The 18,528-nt window shown below is 36.1% G+C and overlaps 1 protein-coding gene across 1 annotated transcript in view; it reads right to left on the reverse strand.

Annotated features, from left to right (window-relative positions):
• The window catches only part of COL24A1 (collagen type XXIV alpha 1 chain), a 343,739-nt gene that overhangs the window by 219,929 nt on the left and 105,282 nt on the right, over positions 1 to 18,528 (reverse strand). Inside the window, exons 14-20 of the mRNA XM_058538420.1 lie at positions 14,540 to 14,593; positions 12,172 to 12,216; positions 6,321 to 6,374; positions 6,200 to 6,244; positions 5,899 to 5,952; positions 5,580 to 5,633; positions 202 to 255 (exon numbers count right to left, since the gene is read on the reverse strand). Of these exons, the coding sequence (XP_058394403.1) occupies positions 202 to 255; positions 5,580 to 5,633; positions 5,899 to 5,952; positions 6,200 to 6,244; positions 6,321 to 6,374; positions 12,172 to 12,216; positions 14,540 to 14,593 (360 nt within the window). The remainder of the gene's footprint in view (positions 1 to 201; positions 256 to 5,579; positions 5,634 to 5,898; positions 5,953 to 6,199; positions 6,245 to 6,320; positions 6,375 to 12,171; positions 12,217 to 14,539; positions 14,594 to 18,528) is intronic.

Genomic DNA, 18,528 nt, shown 5'->3' on the forward strand with positions numbered 1-18,528 from the left:
GCTAAAAGTTTTTCTATTTCCTTCAGATCACTGTTGCATACCTCCCAATGTAACAGAAAAAATTTAGTCCAGACTATTTATGAGATATAAACTTTAAAGAGAATCTTTCTTAAGCCTATTATGTAAAAACACATTTTACCAATCAAGTTTAATTTCTAGGATTTTTGTTTCAAATTTATTATCTTCCCACCAACATTTTACCTCTGGTCCTGGAAGGCCTGATGGTCCTTGGAGTCCTGGGTCACCTATTTGGCCCTAAAATGGGGAGAGGGGAATCAAAATATAAACATTAGTTTAATAAATACAATTTACAAGGAAACAGACACATGGTAAGCAAACAGCACTCGATATATTATGCCACAGAAAGTTGTAATGACTTTTCAGCAAACAACAGTCAATATACTATTATGTCAAACAAAGTTGTAACAACTTTTCAGAAAGACTTAATTTGTAACCATAATCATTGTAGAAAACTTATGTGTACAGATGTAATATATATTTACGCCTAAGTGTTAGAGATACAAATTAACGAGTTTAAGTGCTCAAATCAAGAAGAAAAATTGTTTGTATGTGTTTCCCAGAGATAAACTTCGGATCAACAAGGTAGGGAACTCTAGATGAGGAACTGCTCTCATAAATAACCAGTCCTAGGACTGTCTCTGAAAATTCCTCTCTTCTCTGATACTATAAGGGAGCTAATTTAGTAATTAGGAATCTTGTTGCTTAATCTCTCTAAGCTTCAGTTTTCTTATCAATAAAATGGGAATAAAGACAGTGCTAACGTCTTCACAGAGTCACTCTGAGGACTACATGAGACAATATACGTAAAGGCCAAGCACAGCATCTGGCCCAGAGAAAGTCCTCATTAAACGTTATCCAATTTTATAACCATTGATCCTTCCCTTCACAGCCTCTCTCTTCTCCTGAACGAGACCTAGAATTCCTAGATTGTTTTGATCTTTTAATTAAAATTTTGAGGAGTTGGTTTCAATATCTCTGAAGCCACTTTCTGACATTCAGATTAACAATTTGAAATCAGAGCTGGAGAGGAAGATGAGAGGAGAGAGAAGTGGGTATAAAGCCTGAAACTAGAGAGGGCTGGCAATGCTCTCAAGAGATGAAAGTATAGAACAGGGAAGGCCAGTAGTCTGATACCCCTGTTTTCACAAGAAAAACTATTGAATTCATTACTTCTGTCATATTAAATTTCTATGTGAGTTCAAATTTGACTTCAATAGGCCTTATGATTATTGTATCATAAAATTATGTATCATAATTTTTTGTATCATAAAATTATGATACAATATGATTTTATCTGCTTTCCAAAAACTAAAGCACAGTTTCCCATAAGCACTAAATCCATTCTCATATAGTAATGGAGTACCGGGACATGAAACAGTACACAGTACAAGTGCTGCAACCAAATCTAGAGAAAGGTAATGAAATAGTGTGCAAAAGTTCACCTAAGTTCTCCTAAATCAACGAAATCATAATCCATCATAATCAGTATCTAGGGGAGTCTTAAATTCTTAAAATGACAAGTACCTCTCTTAAAGAGATAGAGATGGAGTGCTCACTGGGGCCCTCTTGTGACAAAATCCAAACAAGAAGCTAAATTTACAAGCTTTGAGGAAAAAACAGCATACCCTAGGCCTTTGTTTTCAGAAAAGTTGATTGACAACCAAATATACAAAAACATAAATTGTGAAATAATTTTATTCATTCCTCAGAATAATTCTTCACCTTGAAAAACTTCAATTGCAAGTTTTCTTGAATGTCAATTCTCCTTTATAAAAACTGAGTTTTCAAGTAACTTTTAGAGAATTCAGTAATGATTGAGTAAACCGCTATAAATGACAGAAATGTCTAGTAAAAAATGGAAAGGACATAATAATTGTCTTTGTTTTCTCTGTTTTAAGGAAAGAATATTTCTTAACTTCAGATTGGTAGTTTTTTCTAGTTTTTAAATACTTACGGAGTAAAAGCTTCCCTGTTCCAATATGTAAAAACTTTCCAGATCAGAACATTCTTTTACCTTAAAAATATTCTTTCTTGTTACAACTTAGATCCATTTGGAAACAATATCAGTAACATCAACATTTTAGATAATAGAAAACCAAAAGTCGGAGATATACGAAAGACATCCCTATGATTTTGGCATTCTTTTCATGATAGTAAACAAATGTTTCAGGTAGGCACTAACTTGTATAATTGAGTGTGGGAGTTTGTTTCTTCATTTGATAACTGATTCTGTGTAAGCTATTTTATATTAAACAGGTGCCTCCTTTCATAATTAGAGACGGTTTCCAGGTCAAATCCCTACAATTTTTCTATTAATAAGACACAAACAAGTGATAAATAAAGTAAGAGACTAAAGACAAGGCCATCTCACAAATATTAATCCATAAGTCTATCCTAAGTCCAAAGTATATATTTTTCAAAGATTTGATAAAACAAAAAATAGCCAACTATCTCCTACCAAAGTAATCCCTGCTGACATTAAAAATGTTTTTTTTAATTAGAATAATACAGAAAGATATAAAATGAGCAAGTAAAAGCCTCACTCGCACCATCTCATGCTCCTTGCATCCCTGCCCTAAAAAAAACACATTAGCGTTTCTGGTGATTTATTCCAGGAAAAAATATACTAAGGGTTTTAAGACAATGTATTAAAGATGAAATAGGCTCTCTGCCTTTTCTTTAGCTTAGACTAGAGAAATACTGGTAACCACTATTACTAAGAGTGGAAAACATGATAGAGTCACAGAGCTGCAAGGAACCTTAAATATGATGTAGACTGATTCTCATTTAAAACATGAGAAACTGGATACCATGGGGGTTAAACGCCCAAGGTCACAGCAGGTCAATGTCAGGGCTGGGACTAAAATGTTAAGTCTTTGTTTCTCAGACCAGGGGTTCTCCTGCCCCTTAGTAAACACGTTATCAACACAAATTGAATCAAAGAGTAAAAGGGAGACATTAAAAAGGTTTACCTTATAAAAGCATGATATTTGACTCTAGTTTTCTCAAATAACTAACTGTAAAGCATAAGAGAATAATATTGATATAATTTATTACTTAGTATTGGCCTTAGAAAATGTGTTGAACCATTTCTTTTTATTAATATCAAAAGTTAGGAAACCCTCACATTATAAAAAATGAAGATATAAGAAGTTAGGGTCTTATTTTGCCAAGCACCAGATATTGAAAGTCCCTGTTATGTGGTTTAGAATCATCCTTGAAAACCAGATGCTTTTTGTTAGCTCATGACCTATTCTCCTGCCTCTTATGTATGCACTTTGGAGTTTCTGAGATTCAACTCCAGGACACAAGTCTGTGTACATGGCTGACTGGGTTTACCCTGAGTCCAGGGAGAAAAACTAGTCAAACTAAAGCTGACTACCAACATATCACTAGACAAACAGATGCCAAAAATTGTTCTTTGGATTAAATAATAACTGAGAGATGTAAGTGAAATGCTGTCACTGTTAGAAGTCATAAAGTAAGGGATATATAAAGCTCTGTATATGTAAATGCTGCTTCCTTTGATGCAAAAATAAATAATCCTGAGATGGGTGGGTAGAATTAGAGGGAACATGATAAACTGCTCAGGAAAACAACATTCTTTTTTTAAGGTCTATTTTAATGTTATATTAATAAATTAAAATTTTATAACTAATTTTTTTCTATCTACAATCATCTTCACAGAGTTATAATCAATATTAAAATCCAAAAACAATCTTAAAATGTTAAACCCTAAAACAGTAACACACAGTGACTAAGAGCATGAGCTCTAACATACATGATTACCTAGTGCAGGGCCTTGCTTGCTCGGTACCAGCCTGCTTGCCCCATCATAGCCATGTATCTACCCTTCTGGTTCCCTTCTGGGCAGGACACCAAACACCTAGTATTGTAACTATCCAAGGCCTGGCCAACCTGGATCTGTTTATCTCAAAGAACATCACGTCTTGAAGGAACACAGAACCCTTCCACATGAGCTACTGGTCCTTGGAATGCTGGTCATGCAAGGTCAGACCCTCTTGGCAAGCACGTAGCCTTTGTTTCCCTGCCTACTTAAGCAACCTCCTCTCTGTCCACGGTAGTGGTGAGCAACTCCATCCAGCTGGCTGCTCCTGGACTCCCTGTATGTAAGTTCTCAATAAACGCTTATGTCTCCTGCGCTGTCTGTGGGTCTCTTCTTCGGTCTCTTGGTCACCTATCCCGCATTGCTCACACAATTGGGTGTGCGGTCAGACATCTAGTTTTCCCAGGTGGCCACCAACTAACTATGGGACCTTGGGCAAGTCATTTAATTCTCTGTGTCTCAGTTTCCCTAACATGTAAAATAGGAATAATAACAGTAGCAACTTCATATGATTGTTTTGAGGATTAATCTAGAGGTACAGTCCTTAGAAAGGTGCCTGGCACCTTGTAAACACTCAGTAAATGTTATCTATAATAATTATTAGGATTGTTAATATGCAGAGATACACATTTTTTTCTTTTTTGTGAGGAAGATTAGCCCTGAGCTAACATCCGATGTCAATCCTCCTCTTTTTGCTGAGGAAGACTGGCCCCAGGTCAACATCCATGCCCATCTTGCTCCACTTTATACGGGATGCCTCCACAGCATGGCTTGACAAGCGGTGCCTTGGTCCATGTCCAAGATCTGAACATGCGAACCCCGAGCCACCAAAGTGGAGTGCGTGAACTTAACCGCTATGCCACTAGGCCGACCCTCAGAGATACACTTTTAACTCATGTTTTAATCATTTCATTTAAAGGATTTAAATTATTCAGTAATTTTAGTTTTATAATTTGTTGGGTTTCATGTTAACTACAATATAAGGTACCCTTTTTTTCCAGCTAACTGATGCCCTAACTAGTTAAAAAAAGAGAAGGAACGGGTCCGGCCCTGTGGTATAGTGGTTAAGTGCGTGTGCTCCACTGCTGGTGGCCTGGGTTCGGATCCCGGGCGCTACACCGACGCACTGCTTGTCAGGCCATGCTGTGGCCGCGTCCTACATAAAGTGGAGGATGGTTGGCATGGATGTTAGCTCAGGGCCAGTCTTCCTCAGCAAAAAGAGGAGGATTGGCAGATGTTAGCTCAGGGCCGATCTTCCTCCCAAAAAAAGAAAAAAAAAATGACAAGGAACTAAAATATTTGGGCCCACAAAAGAGTGTGCCATGCTCTCTTTTCTTCAGAATATTTCCTTAATGAAACAGATATTTGGAAAAATTAAAATATTATTTAAGATGCTTTATATTTTCTGGCTTAAAAGTCCACTGCTTAACTTAAATACTGTCTATAATAGATCAACAAGGTCTTTAGGGCTCATGGAAATTTGACGTTGGCCTGGGATGACGGGGGTGGGGAGGGTGAAGTCCAACAGCCTATGAAATGTGAGCTGAAAACTTGAGGAATTAGCTTTATTCTAGAATTGAAGAGAGAAAATGCCCGCCCGGTAGGCTTGTATCCTACCTCTTATACTCTACCAATACCAACAAGCATCAAGACTCATGCCAAGGTGTGCACTCCATTAATCAGAAAGAGCAAAGCAGAAGTTCAAACATACTGAAGGTCCTGGCTTTCCTCTCATCCCTGGTGGTCCTGGAAAACCAACAGCACCCTAAAAGAGGAGAATAGTAGAGGGAAGAGAAAAGCTATTATATCACAAAAGGCAGATATGACTCTATTACAGACTACTAAAAAAATTCATGAAAGTATTCTAAAAAACTGAGACAACTGTTTCAAACAAGACATGTAAAACCATATTGCTACCTTACCCTAAAAAAATCCCTGGTTATAACAATGAGTACTCCTTTCTTATTAAAGAACTTACACTTTTTCACTGGCTTTTTGTATTTATATAAAATTAATGGTAAAAAAGTTACCTTGTCTCCAGGATACCCTGGTTCTCCTGGCTCTCCCGCAATGCCTTGTTCACCCTAGAGAGCACAATTTCACACGAAGATATTTAAGCATTGCAAACATGTCAATAGTAGAAGAAAGCAAATATTAATTACAGAAGAATAATTTCTCTGTTTCCTATTTCTGAGAAAAATTATATAATGGATAGTAAAGATTAGATCCTATATACAAAAACAAAATATTTTATAAGTAGTGTTGATTCAAAAGAAAAAAAATAAATGTGATAAGAAATGATCTCTATGATAATATAAACATTTAAATCACCTTATCACCTTTGATTCCAGGTAGGCCCTTATGCCCTGAAAGGCCCTAAAAAAAAAAGTGATATTTTTTGATATCATAGAGAAATTAAATGGAAATATCCACTATGCAAATAGAACCATACCATTGGGCCAGGAATTCCAGAAGGTCCATTTGGTCCCATTGGGCCAACACTACCCTGAAAAGCAATAAGAAAGTAAGACATCATTAAGCATCCACTAGGATTAGAGATAGAACGTGGTAAAATTAATTCATTAATTAACCCAGAACAGTTCATCTCACTAAGCTCCCACACATGTCTTATTCTTCAATAACCTCTTTTTCTCTCTACATTTATAAATCATATCAATCTTCAAACTTTAGTGAGGTCCATCTTACTTCCCGAAGCCTTCTAATACTGGTTTTGTTTGTAAGGACCCTTCCCTTCCTTGAGCTCCTGTAACACTTCCTATCCATGACATTCATCTTGAAATATTTTTCCAACTACATAATATCTTGAAGACAGGGGAAATATTTTAAGGCCATGTTTCTAGGAAGTATTTAATAAATACTTCATTTGATTGTTTTACATTTTTATTTCACCCATTTATTCAACAAATATTTGCCAGGCTGTTACTATGTGCCAGGCATTCCAATGATTTTATTTCTTCTGAAATTTGCAGAATGAGAAAATTTACCACAATTTCAGGGATAAACTTGAGTACTGAACAAAAGACTCTACTCTTCTGGGCTTCTCTCACTCATTCATCATTTAACATTCATTAAGCATAATATGTACCAGACACTGTAGTACTGTTAAGGAAACAAAGATAAAAAAGACATAGTCACCAATGTCAAAGTTCTCAGTTTAACGCTCCAAAGCAAGAGTCCTCAACAACAAAACATAACTACCACTATCATCTCCTACAAGCAAGAGATGTATAAAAACTCCTTAAACATGGCATTTTAGAAGACAATAACAACAATAAGGGTATTTGAAATTAAAATTTGAAAAAATTGTGGACATCTCTTGACGGTTTGGCGATCAGTTATAATTTCTGGGTCACTGACACCTCCATTTTCCTTCTTTCTCTTGCTACCTCTCTGTACCTGGCTACCATAACATCCTTCATGCTCAAAGACCAAGTTGGTTTAAACCTCCCTTTAATGGTTTCCAAATGTTAAGGAACATTTAAAGGTATATTTGTGACAATGTGGAAAATGTTACCCCTTTAGTTATAATCCAAATTTCCTAGTATAGCATCCCAGGCCCTTACTACCAGGCTTCCCTCAACCCTTCCAGTCTCATCTCCTCGCATTTGTCCCTACTCCTTTACTTCTCTTTCCTCCAAATCCAACATTTTTGCCACAATGGATTGTTTTCCATTCTCTGAACATGCTCTCCCTTATCATATGGTCCAAGCCTTTGAAGATATGATTACCACTACTGGAATGCCCTTCTTCTATACTACTGAGTATACTGCATTGCATTTTTTTTTCTCTCTTCCTTGTCTATGCATTCTGTGAGAGTAGAACCATGTTTTATTCATTTTTTTTATTTCCCAGACCCAACATAATAACTGGTACACAATAGTTTTGAAAGAAAGTATGGAATGAATACTAGAGGAAGTAATCAAGTTTAAAAATAAAATTTAAAACAGTGATTTTTAGAGTTCTATCTCCCAACATAACAGAGCATTTCTTATAGTCTACATTTATACAATACAAATTTCAGAATGGAAAATATGACATCTTTATTTTTTGAAAAGTCCTAAAGTCTATGCAATATAACTAGGATAAATTATTTCCAACATGTTTAATCCCGAAATATATGGGACTGTGAGAGGCAAAGAGTAATATTTTCCAACCTAATAAACAGATATGCAATATTAAGACACCACTGACAAATTCTGTCAATAGGAAACAATCATAATTATAGTGGATTAAAACTTATGATAGTTTCAAAAAATATAATAAACATCTATGGTTGGAAATTGCAGCAATAATACATGTAAGTATGGAAAGGAATGTCTTACAAACAAACAAATATTTCTTTGTTGTCCTGTTGTTTTTTCTATACACAATATAATATTGTTAACTTTTGTTTCAGTAAATATATTCCTGTGCATAGTCTGGCATCTTCAGACTAATGTACTTTGTATGCACAATATCCTATCTTACTTTTTAATCACTCAAAGAAAAATCACAAAATAGTAAGTGTTGGGAGACAAACAAAAACATACACATTATAAAGGACTTAGTAAAATAGACAATTAAAAAGTAAAATGGTATGCGTACAGAAATTTCCAAGAAACATCAAGCATTCTGTGGCATGTCACAAGTTGCGTGGAAAATCCTACTCCTTAAAAACTATAGCCTTCTCAAAGCAATCCATGATAGGTTTTAAGTTCCACAAAGATAACCTGGAGGCCCTTCAGCACTCCCAACTTATCACACTCCTCTTCCACAAGATGATGGAGTAGACAGAAGATATACTTCCATGCATGGGAGCTTAGCTGAGGGTGTCTGGGATATATCACTAGAGGCAGAAGAGCCTCCCACACAGCAATAAATAATTGAGAACTTTTGAGTCAAAGTCAGTCAAAGAAATATACCCAAAGATAGATTCTTTATATAAAAACAGCAGCCACTGGCTAATTAGAGTTCATATGAGTGAGCATACTGTGGAAAAGACTGTGAGTTCCACATTGGGCTTTTCAACCACACCCACCCACACCCACAGGCAATAATCACTGCCACTAATGCAACTAAGAAAGCAAATGACAATAACAATCAACTGCAGGGAAAAAATAATTTGGAGAAAGCAATACCATCTCTTGTCAGAAACTATACTTGCTGGAAGTTAACTCCTGAGATATAAAGCAGAGGCTGCAGTTCTGGGCAAGCAGATAAACTGTTTACTATGAAATATAAAGGTTCTACATAATCTTTCCCAATTAACTTTCAAAACCCCACCTCCTTCCATGCCGCTCCCATCCTCCCACACTTCCTAGGCTATAATCCTGCTACTCCTCTTTCCATTTCCCAAACATTCCATTTTTCCCTTCTTCTGTGCATTTGAACAAGAATTTCTTCTGCCTGAAGAGTCCTCTTCCCTTTTCCTCCCCACTCATACACAGTCTTCAAGACATAGCTTGAAAGACATCTCCTTTGTGAAACCTACTCTGACTCTCTGAGATAACACAAAATGCTCCTTTCTCAGTGGCTTTATTTTAGTCCATTGGAGCAATAATCAGATTGTACAATATTGCTTATTTTTCCTTCTATGCCATTAGATTATAATGCTGTCAAAAACAGAAATCTTAACTTATTTGCATTTTTAGGCCTAGCATCTAGTTCAACATTTGACACATAAGTAGGTGCACACGTTGTTTTGATTAAAAAATTAAATAATGTACAATGGAAGTAGTAATACCTGCTCTATCTACTTTATTACTTGTTGAGGAACAAATGAGATATGCATGTGAAACTACTTTAAAAAGCATAAAGTACTATCTATATCAATGTAGAAGAGATAAGGATTACAAAGATGACTGTTAGTGTCATCACCCATTTTCGTTTCTGTGGACTCTCTTCCCCTGTACCAAAGGGGTGAGTGGAGAAAGAAAAAGGAAAGAAAAAGCAATTACTTTTTACTGAGCACCATTATGTGTCGGCACTGTGCTAAGTCCGGGAACTGAAAGATGAATAAGAGTGCAATATAACTACTAGGCAGAGAAGTAGAGGCAGAGCATTTCAGGTAGACAAACAAGTACAAAGGTCACGAAGTAGGGAGGCTGCATGGGATCTGAGAAGGAACAGCTTTGCTAGTGCACAGAATATGTTCTCAAGATGCAGACAAGAACCAAAACAGTCTAGACATCTCAGGCCGTGTTAAGAATTTTGGTCTTAATCTTAACTGTAGTAACAGCAACTTTGAGCTAAACAACTTGATGCTATTAAGTTAAATGAAGAATGCATGAAAGGGCCGGCCCTGTGGCTTAGTGGTTAAGTGCGCGCACTCCACTACTGGCGGCCCAGGTTTGGATCCCGGGCGCGCACTGACGCACCGCTTGTCCGGCCATGCTGAAGCGGCGTCCCACATACAGCAACTAGAAGGATGTGCAACTATGACATACAACTATCTACTGGGGCTTTGCGGGGGGGGGCAAGGAGGAGGATTGGCAATAGATGTTAGCTCAGAGCCGGTCTTCTTCAGCAAAAAGAGGAGGATTAGCATGGATGTTAGCTCAGGGCTGATCATCCTCACACACATACAAAAAAGAATGCATGAAAAATATCTTTGGAGTCCGACTCCCTTCCCTTGCTTCCTTTCTCTCCCTATTGATAAGGCCATTGACTACCACCTACAGGTTTAACCTTACTCTAAGCTCTGAGAGAAAAAATTGCTCCTCTGGATTCCACCTTCATATAGAGCTTCTCCTAAAGCCTAAAGAAATCTCATAAGAGAGATAGTATACATTTTAAGGTAATATAAGTTTTACATAGGTGGTATAGCACAAAGGGTTGAATTTGGACTCTGGATATAGATCACCTGGCTTCAAATCTGGGCTCAACACTTACAAACTAAGTAGTCCTGGGCTGTTCTGGGAATTAAATGACATATCACTTGTGACTAGCACTACTAGTCACAGAAAATGAAAATACTAAATAAAAGTGAGCTGTTATTGCTAATTTCATCACTACTGCTATACTAATATTATCATGTAAGAGAAAAGTTTAAATATCTTAGACTCACTGAGGTTCTCTGATTCTTAATTTTATACTCTTGTCATCCCAAAATGGCAACTTAAAACTTACACTGATTTTTATCATAGTTCCAATAACTGAACTTCACCTGACTTATTCCTTTGGCCAAGTTGTCACCTTCTCCCTTAGGGTAGTTAAGGTGGGGAAAGAACATTAGATTTGGAGTCAGACGACCTGTGTTCAAGTTCATACTAAAAATATTGTGGCTATAATTTACGGCATAAAATTCTGGAGTCTTAATTACCTATTTCATGTGTTAGAGCAAGCTCTAAATTGATTTTTAAGGAACATCTGCTCATGGTCATATCCTACTTTTTTATGGATAGAAATAGTTTACTTTTAAGATTCTATCTTCACTAGGTTCCTTACATTTAATAAAGGTATGTCAATCTTGCCTTTAGCTCAGCTGAATCTTAAAACATATACCTCTACATTTACATAAAATATCTGCAATTCATATCCCTGTCGTGAGCCATAAGCTTGGCTGAGAGAAATATATTTATGAAGATATATCAGAAGTAGCAGTCTGTTCACTCCAACGAATAATCTAAAATTTATCAGAAAGCAACATATCTGGACTACATTGTTTTGGCCTCCACAGAAATGCTTTTACCAAACATTGCTTTGCATACATCAGAAAATCCCGTGAAACTCAGAGTTGAATTCACTGTATAAAAACTGATTAACTGGACAAAAAATATAGTCAGTTATATTTTTAGTAGAAAAAATAAATTAGGTATTAAAATGTTTAATGGCATTGGTGAAGTCCAGCTCTTACTTTTTCTTCAGAATGGTTTTTCTAACCATTTATTCAATTTTATTCCATAAAGTGTACAGTTACCATAATGTGCTTTTTTTAGACCTATCTGTGTCCCTCCAGACAAGATGGTTTGAAAGATTATCTCAGAGGAAAGAGGTGGCTGTTCTAAGTCTTACACTTTTGAAGAAACTAGGTCTTGATTAAGTATCCTTTAATGAAACAGACAAATACATATGTACACACAAAACTGTAGAAATTTGTTATTTTAGCTCATCATAAAGTATAATTAATTTCTTGGTTCATACTACTGATCTAATTTGCAATCTTGTGGGAAAATACATTTCGGTAAGTTGATATCCAACAATGACACTAAAATTTCTCATTTGTTTTAAGTTTTATAAACACATCTAACAAATATAAATCCACAAGAAAATATTTTATAAGAATGATGATATTTGATACTCACTCTAAGCCCAGGAAATCCTGGAGGACCAATGCTACCTATAAGTCCCTATGTAAAAGAAATGTGCAAAACTGGTTAAATATGATTCCAAACTACTAAGGATATTTTCTAAAGACAAAGACAAAAATTTATAGGGAAAAATATATCAAATTTTACTTTCTTCTACAGCTAACTTCTAAAACTTCCCTACTCTTCTGCATCCTTCTAGGAAGTGCAAGTCGCTGGTGGCAGTTTATGTTCTTCAAAAGCACCCCTGGCTCCATGCTCTTGCATGCTAGGACTACCACCTAGCCTAGACTTTTCTATGTCTCCTATGTATCTTATGTATCTAATAAAGGAAGTAAATCCCATTAGTAATCAGCATTATAGACATAATCAGTCTATACACTGAAGGAAAAGACAGGTGGTCAGCATATAGGGTTAGAAGAACATATTCAGATGGTTTAAAACACCATCAACTCTTTTGAAGTACATTATTTAAATTCTCTAAACTTCAGTTTTCTCATTTATAAAACAAGAATAATAATATTTGTTCTCATTGTTGAAAAAGTCACACTGAAAATTGTCACATGTATAAAAGGTTTTAAAAATTTTCCTAAAGCACTATACAAATGTAAAAAGTTACCTACAATGTTAAATTATTTATATAAATAATTGTATATATTTTAAATTATTTTAAATTAATAATATTAATTTTTCCAGTTGATTTGTGATGGGTCTTGGTGATGGTCTTTTGAACTTGTCATTATAGTCTTTATGATAATTCCCAATCCACTCCAGGTCACTGTTACATTATTTACATGGTACAAGGTACAAGAATAGTTTCGCTTTTTTTTTGCTTTTCAAATTCTGTTTTAAAACAAAGGCATAGTATAAAATAAAGAGAATTATAAACCAATAAACTAAAAATATCCAGTTTATTCTTACATTTTAAAGATTTTAAAGATTCAAAATGCTATTCAGGAAGCATTATGTTATATTTAAACAAAGAGCAGATTTCAAAAAGAAAAATTTTATGTATGGTATGAGTCTAACCCTAACAAACTTCATCTATATTTAACTGATAAAAAATTAAATCAGATGGCTTCACACTAGGTAGGCAAGTACATAAATGGTATTTTTAAAAAAAGTAAATGATGCTTACTTTATTATGCTTGAAATGAGAAGCTTTCCAGAATCATGGGCACGAAAACGATTGCAAGTATTCTACTTAAAACATCATTTGAATTTTTAACACTTTATTTGGAAATCAATTCTACTCTTATGTGCCAAGCCTTATAACAAATAAAACCTTGGCTAAATTAACCAAATAAGCTAATATAGTTATAATTTAGAAAAAGAAATAAAACCCTATTTTAAAAATATTTTATTTAAGTACAAATGTTAGTAATTTACCAATGTCTAAATATAAGAACTAGTCTTAATTTAGCCTACAAGAATTTTATGATTGATTCTAATTCACTTTAAAATCTTATGAAAAGATTGTGTGTGGGGGCTGGCCTGGTGGCATAGTGGTTAAGTTCACACGCTCTGCTTTGGTGGCCCGGGGTTTGCATGTTCAGATTTCGCATGCAGACCTATGCACCACTCATCAAGACATGCTCTGGTGGCATCCCACATACAAAATAGAGGAAGATTGGCACAGACATTAGCTCAGGGACAATCTTCCTCAGCCAAAAGAGGAAAATTGGCAACAGATGTTAGCTCAGGGCCAATCTTCCTCACCAAAAAAACCAAAAACAACAACAACAAAAAGATTGTGTGCATGGCGTAGATTGGGGAGTAGCTCCTTAATGCTCTCTCAGAGCAAAAAGTGAAGATTTTTCTACCTGGTGTCAAAAAACAGCAATCCATCATCATTCTTTGATAATATAATTAAATTAATTTTAGAATGGTAACTCTCTAATTTGAACATTGATATCTGAACAATCCCAAAAAAGACTTCTCTATAAAATACTCAAAAGTAAGGCAGATCAAAAACAGGTTTGAGTCCAAAAGAGTAATCACTGAGTGCACAATTTTTACATGAGGCTTGTTAGTACCTTCATGTAAATGCAAGCCTTCTTCAACACCCACCCTCAAATATACAAGTCAGTATTGTGATCATATATTTCTAATATTTTACTTAAAGTCACATTTAACATGGTCAATATAATTAATTTTAATGATTATCTCTCAAGATAGAGTTTATTTATAACACTTTTGGCTTATTTCTCATGTTGAAAAATCACAGATTGGAATGTGCACAGTGGTATGGAAACTGTCTGTCCAACAGTGCTTATTCACAAATGTGGTAATGAGAATGGCAAGTGCAGTTGCTATGGAGTCTCAGTGATGTTAGACTGCAAGATTGGACCCACAATGTACTCACAGGACTGCCATCAGGACCAGCAGGGCCTCTGTCTCCAAAGCCACCTGGAAAACCCTGGCCCAGGGAAAGAGGAAGAAATGCTGTTAAAGCGAACATAGACAATTCATTCTTGCTATGTTTTCTGATAAAGAATTTAGTAATAGGAAGAGGAGTGACGTCAGCAACATGGTGGAGTGAGCTATTCCCTGTATTTCTCCCCCTTTGAACTACAACTAAATGGATATTCATTGATCAATGGAGGATACCCACACAGCACAACAGGACACCTGAGAGACCCACACAGCTATACAGCTGAAGGTGGATGGACTGCCTCCAGGAGGTGGTGGAGATAGGTGAGCACTTCCCTGCCCCCAGCAGCCTTGTGCACAGCTCTCCCAGCTGGCACGAGTGCCCACAGTACTGCTGTGGCCCTGACGGTGGAAGTGTGCCTCGGAGTGACTGTGGAGCAGGTGGTGGCAGCCCTGAGCCCCCACATGATCGCTTTCCTGTCCAGTGGGAGAGCCCACAGTGCTGCTGTGGTCCCAAGGAGTGACCCAGGCTCAGACTCCATGAGGAAGCCCCATCCACCAAGTATAGCGGCTGGTGCAACCGTAAGAAGAGGTGGTGGTGGATCTATGCACCCAGATGAACGCCTTACCAGCTGGCGCAAGTGCCCATAGTACCCCACAACTTCCAGCAGATGGAGTGGGATCAGAAACACAGCTCCCACTTCCCCCCGGCAGTAGCAAGTAAAATCTGCAACCTGATACAACCACAAATGCCCCAGTAAAAGATTAGTTCATCAAACACCATGAGAAACTACAGTAACAATTCAGAGCAGAAGAAGAATGACAATTCTCCAGAAACCAACCCTAAAGTCACAGAAATTTACAATCTGAATGACAGAGAATTCAAAATAGTTGTCATAAAGAAACTCGATGAGTTACAAGAAAACTCAAAGAGATAGTTCACTGAGCTCAGGAATAAAATTAATGAGAAGAAGGAATATTTCACAAAAGAGATAGAAACTATAAAAAAAAAACAAGCAGAAATTCTGGATATGAAAAACACAGTTAATGAAATAAAAAATAATCTAGAATCCTTAAAAAAACAGCTGATTATAGAGGAAAGAATTAGTGATTTAGAGGATAGAGATATAGAAATGCTTCAGGTGGAGGAGAAAAGAGAACTAAGATTTTAAAAAAAATGAAGGAGTTCTTCGAGAAATATCTGACTCGATTAGGAAAAGCAACATAGGGATTATAGGTATTCCAGATGGAGAAGAGAGGAAGAAAGGAGCAGAGAGCTTGTTCAAAGAAATAATAGCTGAGAATTTCCCAAACCTGGGGAAGGAAACAGACTTACAAATACACGAAGCCAACAGAACTCCTAATTACATCAATGCTAAAAGACCTTCTCCAAAGCATATAATAGTAAAACTGGCAACAACAAAGAAAAAATATTAAGGGCAGCAAGGCAGAAAAAAATAACCTAGAAGGGAACCCTTATCAGGCTTTCACCAGATTTCTCAGCAGAAACCTTACAGGCTAGGAGAGAATGGAATGATATATTCAAAATACTGAAAGACAAAATCTTTCAGCCAAGAATACTCTATCCAGTGAAAGTATCCTTCAGATACGATGGAGAAATAAAGCTTTCCTAGATAAAGAAAAACTGAGGGAGTTCATTGCCACTAGACCTCCCCTACAAGAAATGATTAAGGATGTCCTCACACTTGAAAGAAAAAGGCAAAGGTCTACAAAGCTTTGAGCAAGGAGATAAATAGACTGACAAAATCAGAAAACTGCAGCTTTCTTTCAGAACAGGGAAGCAAATAATTATAATTTAAAAGATAAAGGGAAGGAAAGCATCAAAAGTAACTATGAACACTTCAACTTAGCCACCAACACAAAATAGAATAATTTGTAACAACAATAACTCAGAAAGAGAAGAGGAAAGAGACAGAACCTGCTTAGGCTAATGGAGATAAGAGGCTATCAGAAAATGGACTCTCTCATCTACGAGATCTTTTATACAAACCTCAAGGTAACGATTAAACAAAAAATCAGAGCAGAGCAATAATTCATAAAAAAAGAGAAAATTGAGAAAACCTCCACAGAAAACCACCAAAATGAAATGGCAACCAGAACTACAAAGGAAGAGAAATAATGGAAACATAGAACAATCAGAAAACAAGAGACAAAATGGCAGTATTAAGCCCTCATATATCAATAATCACTCTAAACGTAAATGGATTGAATTCTCCAATCAAAAGACACAGAGTAGCCAGATGGATTAAAAAACAAGACCCAACAATATGCTGCCTCCAGGAAACATATCTCAGCTCTAAAGACAAACACAGGCTCAGACTGAAGGGATAGAAGATGATACTCCAAGCAAATGGCAAACAAAAGAAAGCAGGTATTGCTATACTTGTATCAGACAAAACAGACTTCAAGAATCTAAAGACAACGAGGGGCAGTATACAATGATAAAAGGGACCTTCCACCAAGAGGACATAACACTTATGAATGTATATGCCCCTACACAGGAGCACCAAAGTATATAAAAACAACTATTAAAAAACCTAAAGGGAGAAATTCACAGCAACACAATAATAGTAGGGGACCTCAACCCCACACTTACATCAATCAATAGATCATCCAGACAGAAAGTCAACAAGGAAATAGTGGATTTAAATGAAACACCTGATCAGAAGGACTTACTAGATATATAGAGAGCATTCCATCCAAAAACAGCAGAATACACATTCTTCTCAAGTGCACATGGAACTTTCTCAAAGATAGACCATATATTGGGAAACAAGGCAAGCCTCAATAAATTTAAGAAGAATGAAATCATATCAAGCACCTCTGTCGAACACAGTGCTGTGAAACTAGAAATCAACTACAAGAAAAAAGCTTGGAAAGTCACAAATATGTGGAGACTAAACAACATGCTACTGAACAACCACTGGATCAATGAAGAAATCAAGGGAGAAATTAAAAAATACCTGGAGACAAATGAAAATGAAAATACAGGCTATCAACTCTTATGGGATGCAGCAAAAATGGTTATAAGAGGAAAATTCAGAGCAATACAGGTCCACCTCAACAAACAAGAAAAATCTTAAATAAGTAATCTTAAACTACACCTAACAAACAAAGCCCAAGGTCAGTAAAAGGAGGAAAATAATAAAAATTAGAGCAGAAATAAATGAAATAGAGACTAAAAACAGTGGTAAGGATCAATGAAACTAAGAGCTGGTTCTTTGTGAAGATAAACAAAATTGATAAACCCTTAGCCGGACTCACCAACAAAAAAAGAAAGAAGGCTCAAATAAATAAAATTAGAAATGAAAGAGGAGAAATTACAACGGATACCACAGAAATACAAAGGACTATAAGAGAATACCATGGAAAACTATATACCCACAAATTGGATAACCTAGAAGAAATGGATAAATTTTTAGACTCATACAACCTCCCAAAACTGAATCAAGAAGAAATAGAGAACCTGAATAGATCAATCACAAGTAAACAGATTGAAACAGTAATCAAAAACCTCCCAAAAAACAAAAGTCCAGGACCAGATGGCTTCTCTGGAGAATTCTACCAAACATTCAAAGAAGATTTAATACCTATAATTCTCAAACTATTCCAAAAAATTGAAGAAGACTGAACACTTCCTAACTCATTCTATGAGGCCAACATCACTCTAATACCAAAACTAGACAAGGATAACACAAAGAAGGAAAATTACAAGGCCAATATTGCTGATGAACATAGATGCAAAAATTCTCAACAAAATATTGGCAAACTGAACAGAGTAACACATTAAAAGGATCATACACCATGATCAAGTGGGATTTATACCAGGGATGCTGGAATGGCTCGACATCCACTAATCAATCTATGTGATACACCACATTAAAAGAATGAGAAATAAAAATCACATGATCATCTCAATAGAGGCAGAGAAAGCATTTGACAAGACTCAACATCCATTTA

This window comes from Diceros bicornis, chromosome 4 (genome assembly GCF_020826845.1).
Source record: "Diceros bicornis minor isolate mBicDic1 chromosome 4, mDicBic1.mat.cur, whole genome shotgun sequence".
Taxonomy (NCBI): Eukaryota; Metazoa; Chordata; class Mammalia; order Perissodactyla; family Rhinocerotidae; genus Diceros; species Diceros bicornis.